General features: G+C 37.2%; 1 protein-coding gene across 2 annotated transcripts; it reads right to left on the bottom strand.

Moving 5' to 3' along the window:
- Positions 1-4171: 4171 nt before the first annotated feature.
- LOC147608476 (uncharacterized) lies at positions 4172-5587 on the bottom strand. Of its 2 annotated transcripts, XM_086789365.1 has the most exons (3): positions 5563-5587; positions 5081-5256; positions 4172-4888 (listed from the first exon to the last, which is right to left on the bottom strand). In XM_086789365.1, the coding sequence occupies exons 2-3, from the start codon at positions 5104-5106 to the stop codon at positions 4324-4326; spliced, it is 591 nt and encodes a 196-aa protein (XP_086645491.1). In that variant the 5' UTR covers positions 5107-5256; positions 5563-5587; the 3' UTR covers positions 4172-4323. The 2 variants fall into 2 exon arrangements, with proteins under 2 accessions (XP_086645491.1, XP_086645490.1); XM_086789364.1 differs by lacking the exon at positions 5563-5587 and having other exon boundaries at positions 5081-5310.
- Between the last annotated feature and the right edge of the window lie 324 nt (positions 5588-5911).

Raw genomic sequence — 5911 nt, 5'->3', positions numbered from 1 at the left:
ACAAAAAATAAACATATACATGTAAATTAAGTTTTAAAATTCAAAAACTAAAAATTTCCATAACTTTTATCATCTCAAAGTCTTAGAGAAGGGGGGTATGTACATTATAAAATAATATGGGTAGAGGGTTTTTAATTACAGCTCTAGTATTTCACTCTCTATAATTAGCAAGAAACTCTAGATTATAAAAAAATATGGGTAAGGGATTTTTAATTACACCTATATTATAAAAAAATATGGGAAGGGGATTTTTAATTACACCTATAGTATTGGCAAGAAACGCTCTCTAAAAAGTAGCACTATCTAGGCCTAATAAACTATTGAAAGTTGCGGGCTAGCTTATCACACTTTCCTAACATAATGCAATTCTTCACTCACTAGTCATTATAGGAGTTTGCATGCATGCACTGCAATCATTTATAAAACTTTAATTTTTTAAGCTAACATGGTACGTGTTCTAAACAAATTTGTCAACCTACACCTTTGCCCACGTTGGAGTTTGAATTTGGATAGGGCTTCATGAAAATATGTGAAGAGAGAGAGGGGGAAAGAGAACAAGCAAGAGAGAGAGAGAGAAGAGATTTGAAGCAAGAGGTAGTCTAGACTGACGCTTAGGTATGCCTTTATTTGCAAATAAACCTACAAACTAGAATAAAGGCACCCTTTTACACCTTGTTAAGAAATTTGAGTAAAAATGATTTGATCTTTAGTTGTTTTATATCATTTTCAATTAAAAATGGTTTGTTATCTTTGATTGACTATGACTAAAAATTTGAAGGACAAAGTGATTTAAATAGAAGTTTATAGAAGTGAAAAAAAGGGTTTGTAAGGAAGCCAAAGGTCAAAGAATCATTTTCATGTTGTTTTATTTGATGGCATAGCTCCACATTAAATTTATTCTAGAATATCCTTTTTAGACTCTTGTTCTCTTAGCCTTAAATTGGGCTGGGTCAATATATTTGTATAAATCTTAGGTAATAGTCTCAAGCTCTAAACATTTTTGCATAATCAAGATGGATAGAGATCACGTTGTTGTCATTGTAAGTCCTTCTAATTCACATTTTAACCATCCCTTTCATGCTTGAACATGTATGAAAGTTTCTTTGAAATGTACATGTCCAAAATAATGGGTAATGCTCCAATTTTTGAAGAAACATATGTTTTACCCTAGGCCACTCTAAAGAAAAATGATTTGAAATGAAGTTGTTTACATGAATGGATTTCTCAAAACTTATAATGATTGATAACATCCTACACTACAAGAGGATGATGGTATAGCTGTGCGATGTAGTGAGAGAGTCGCGGTTGCATGCAAAAGGAATTTTCCCAGTGTGCGGCTATAGCCGTGCGCAGTTATGCACACATGTATAGCCGCATATTGGGAAAAATTCAATTCTCCCGCCTGATGCGTGTTTTTTCTTTGTTATCCCAAAAACCTGTGCTAAATGTGTTTCCTCTCCTACCTTCATGTTCTATACGTCAAGCATGAAACTCATGCTCTCCTCCTTCATTTATGTGATTTCATAGTTTCATGGTGAAGAAAAGGGTTTATATTCTTTATTCTCTTCCTTTTTTTTCAATTTCTATATGCATGCATACTTAGGTCTTGATTCTTGTCTTCTTCTTTTTTTAATTCTTCTCACTATTCTTCACTTGTTTGTTTATGCATAGCTCTAATTTGTTTATTTTTGTGCTTCTACTTGTAGATTGGAACTTGTCTTTCAACGAAAACTCTACTTCTCAACAAACACTCAACTCCTCTAAATTAAGGTAAGAGCACTTGTCTTTCACAAACTCTTTCTTTACTTGTTTATGGTGCACCCCGAGTGCTTGGGAGCATTCTTTTATCATGCATCTAATCATTTTTTAAAGCTTATGCATAAAGCCTCTTTGCATAAAGCTCGTGATGCTCTATGTATGAAGCCTTTATGCATTATGGCTCTATGTACGAAGCCTTTATGCATAAGCCTTATGTATAGAGGCTTATGAATAGCGGCCTTATGCATAACGGCTTAAGCATAAGGGCTTTAAGCTTTGATGCTTATGCATAGAGGCTGATGCATAAGGGCTTATGTATAGAGCATGCATAGAGCTCTCAATGCACTAACTTTTTTTGATCTTATGTTTTATAATCACTTTGTTTAATCTTATATTTTATGTACTAATCACTTTGTTTAATATTATGTTTTGTAGGTGTTACGACGGTAATCCTCTCCTTCAACTTCACAAAAAGAGGTAAGCCCTCTTTTTTCTTTTAATTGTTTATGCAAGTTCTAAGTTTATGACACCCTTGGGTTTCAGGTTTAGATTTACTTTAGGCTTGTAAACTTTACGCATTGGCTTGCGTAAAGCTTCTTGCAAGCTGTATGCATAGGCTTAGAGATTTATGTATAAGCTTTCAAGTTCTATGCATAAAGCGCTATGCATAGGCTTAGAGCTTTCTACATAGGCTTTCAAGCTCTATGCATAAAGCCTATGCATAGGCTTGCATAAAGCTCTATGCATAGGCTTGAAATCTTTATGCATAGGCTCTATGCATTCGCTTGCAACATTTATGCATAGGCTTGCAAGCTTTGTGCATAGACTTGCATAAAGCTCTATGCATTGGCTTGCAACATTTATGCATAGGCTTGCAAGCTTTGTGCATAGACTTGCATAAAGCTCTATGCATTAGGCTTTATGCATAGACTTGCATAAAGCTCTATACATTAGGCTTCCATAAAGCTTTATGTATAGGCTTGCAAGCTTTATGCGTAGGCTTGTATAAGCTTTATGCATAGGATTCTATGCTTCGCAATCTCACTTTGCATAAAGCTTTATGCATAGGCTCTATGCTTCTTGCAAACTCACTTATGCATAAAGCTTCTTGCAAGCTCACTTTGTTTAGTTTTATGTTTGGTAGGTCTTGCACTAATCCTCTCCTTCGGGCTTCACAAAAAGAGATAAGTCCTATTTTTCTTCTAATTGTTTATGCAAGTTCTAAGTTTATTACACCCTTGAGTACTGGGTTTAGGTTTAGTTTAGGTTTGTAAGCTTTATGCATAGACTTGCATAAAGCTTATGCATAAACCTCTATGCATAGACGTGCATAAAGCTCTATGCATTAGGCTTGCATAAATCTTTATGCATAGGCATAAAGCTTATGCACAAAGCTTCTTGCAAGCTCTATGCATAGGCTTAGAGCTTTATGCATAGGCTTGCATTAAGCTCTATGGATTAGGCTTGCATTAAGCTCTATGTATAGGCTTGCATATGCATAAAGCTTCTTGCATATGACTCAATGCATTAAGTTTTCTACATGATGTTACAAGTGTTCGGAATCTTATCACCAACAGAAGGATGATAAACATTTAGTGATGATAATAAGAACCCGAACACTTGTACATCAGGTGGGAATATGTTTATGAGTATATGCAAGAATCTTGCATAAAGTTTGCATGAGCTCTATGCATGAAGCCTTCATGCTCAAGGCTTAAGCATAATGTTTAAGCCTTATGTATAGAGGCTTTATCATTAAGCCTCTATGCTCAAGGCTCACGCATAATGTTTAAGCCTTATGCATAGAAGCTTAAGAAAAGGGGCTTTATGTATAAGGGCATTAACCTTAATGCATTAGTCATATGCTTAAATCTTGATACATAAGCCATATGTAGTGATGCAGTAATGCTTTTAAGCCTATGCATCCATTAATGCTTAATCAATGTAATGCATGTGTGTTCTAAATGTCATTAACTAGTATTTAAATAATGTTATTAAAAAAGGGGGGACATAATGGGGGATATTTGTGGGGACATGTCCCCACAAATATCCCCCATTTTGTCCCCTCCTTTTTTTTTTGCAGATAGTATGCGGCTATATACGCTGCTATGCACACGGCTATATCATTGCTATACACGCGGTTATTGACGCTGCTGTATACGGGGTTATTGATGCTGCCGTAGCTGCATGCTAGTAGCCGTGTTAATAGCCGCATTTATAACCACATGAATGTTTTTTTTTCATTTATAGATCCTTTGAAACTTTGGCTCTTTACGTGGCTATGCTCTTTGTCTGTTGTAGTTAGGCTATGTGCAAAATTTGGTTGAATTTGGTCCTTTTTGCTATTCAAGCTTGGAACATTAGCTCTATGCTTAAACATATGTTTAGCATATGCTAATAGCATATGCTAAACATGTGTATGCATATATTTATTGTGAAACGAAAATAATTATGCTAAGCATACATACATATGTTTAGCACTAATATTTGTTGTGAAATGAAAATAGTTATGAAGAAGCGTGGCGTGGACAGGAGGCGATAAGCTCTCCAGCGCTGAGCTGATAATTAGGAGAGAAAGTCGTAGACGACGGTGGCGACGAAAATGGAGACGCCAGCAAAGACGGCGATGAGGAGGGGAATTACAGCCGCTAGGGACAAGTGGCTAGTCGCGCAGGTGAGCAAACCAAGCTTTATTTCAACGACAGCCACGATAGACAGAGTGAGGAAGATGGTGCCCACGAGGGTGCTCACGGCAGTGCACAGCATCCCTACGCGCATGGTGCTCTGGTTGATGTGAACAAGGGCGTCCGGGCCCGTCGTGTTCTTCTTCTTCTTTGCAGACACGCTGAGGTTGAGCTGCAGCTTCAGCCCTTGCGCAATAAGGCTTGATAACAAGTAGAACGCAAAGGACAGCACCTCAAACAATACAACGATTCTGGCCAGGCTATCCGGCGCAGCACAAGGATCCCCCGCCTCAAGCAGGCTCGCATCGCTGTTGAAATTCAGCCCAATGAACACCATTCCCGATAGAATTGAATTAACGTACGCTAACGCATCTAATGCTCTCATGTGTTGGTTTATCTCAGAAGTGGTCGTCTCAGGGCTGCCCTTAGCAGTACTAGTCTCAGGGCTGCCACACAACAAAAAGAAAAAGAATAGGAAAGGCGGTTGAATTAAAAAAAAAAGCAACGAGAAACATGTATGCATACCTTTAGTAATGGTTGTTATGAATTCCTCACTACTTAGCCTACTACATCGGTTGAATTAAATGCCAAAAAAAGCAGCGAGAAACATGCTTGTATCAAATATCATGTATGCATACCTTAGTAATGGTTGTGTCGATGCCATTATGAATTCCTCAGTACTAGCCTTGCCTTCAACTATCTATGCGGTTTGGTTAGCAAGCATCACCTATTGTAAACTTGCTTTGTAGCTTTCCTTTCCTCTCTCTACACTTGAAATTTGAATAGTCACTATGGTAGTATGTACGCATGCAGCCTGCACAACATACATTTATAATTTTCCAACCCACATGGAACGTGTTCAACGCAACTTTTTTTTCAAGCTACACCTTGTCCACGTTGTTGGAACTTGAATTCTCGATAGCCTATGTCAAACTTAGCATGTTAAAAATGAGTCATTTATCGTTCATAAGAGAGAGAGAGAGATGTATATATATATATATATACGTATACATATATACATATATATACATATATATACATATATATATATATATATATATATATATATAGAGAGAGAGAGAGAGAGAGAGAGAGAGAGCATATAAGAGTGAAACCCTACACGAGACTTTTCTGGGTGTGGGGGGTGTCATCGTGCAGTCTTGAAATGTGAAGCCTTCAGAGGGCAGATGCCTTCAAACCTTCTATAGAGAAGGCCTCTTAGACCTTAGGGTTGCAAAAGAAGTCACAGAAGGCCACTATTTTGGAATTTACAACAAGCTACCATGGCCTTCAAGTGAAACACATTACTATACAAAATTTACTTAGGATCACCTTCTTTGGAAACCCTATTTTCAAAGGTGGCTTTCTTTTGATAGATAAAGTAGGTTTGAAGTCCTCCCTGTTAGCCTTCAAATTTTAGCACTAGGAGTTGGAATGATAGGTATACCCTTGGGGTCCATTAGAGAGAA

Source organism: Cibotium barometz, chromosome 53 (assembly GCF_041138505.1).
Source record: "Cibotium barometz isolate CiBa-2024 chromosome 53, ASM4113850v1, whole genome shotgun sequence".
NCBI lineage: Eukaryota > Viridiplantae > Streptophyta > Polypodiopsida > Cyatheales > Cibotiaceae > Cibotium > Cibotium barometz.
This window is presented reverse-complemented; position numbering and strand designations above follow the sequence as displayed.

Excerpts from the sequence above, each read along its gene's own strand:
- LOC147608476 (XM_086789365.1), bottom strand. The coding sequence starts at position 5,106 with ATGGCATCGACACAACCATTACTAAG. Across the intron at positions 4,889-5,080 it reads TCGACACAACCATTACTAAG|CCCTGAGACTAGTACTGCTA; the intron begins GTATGCATACAT and ends GTTGTGTGGCAG.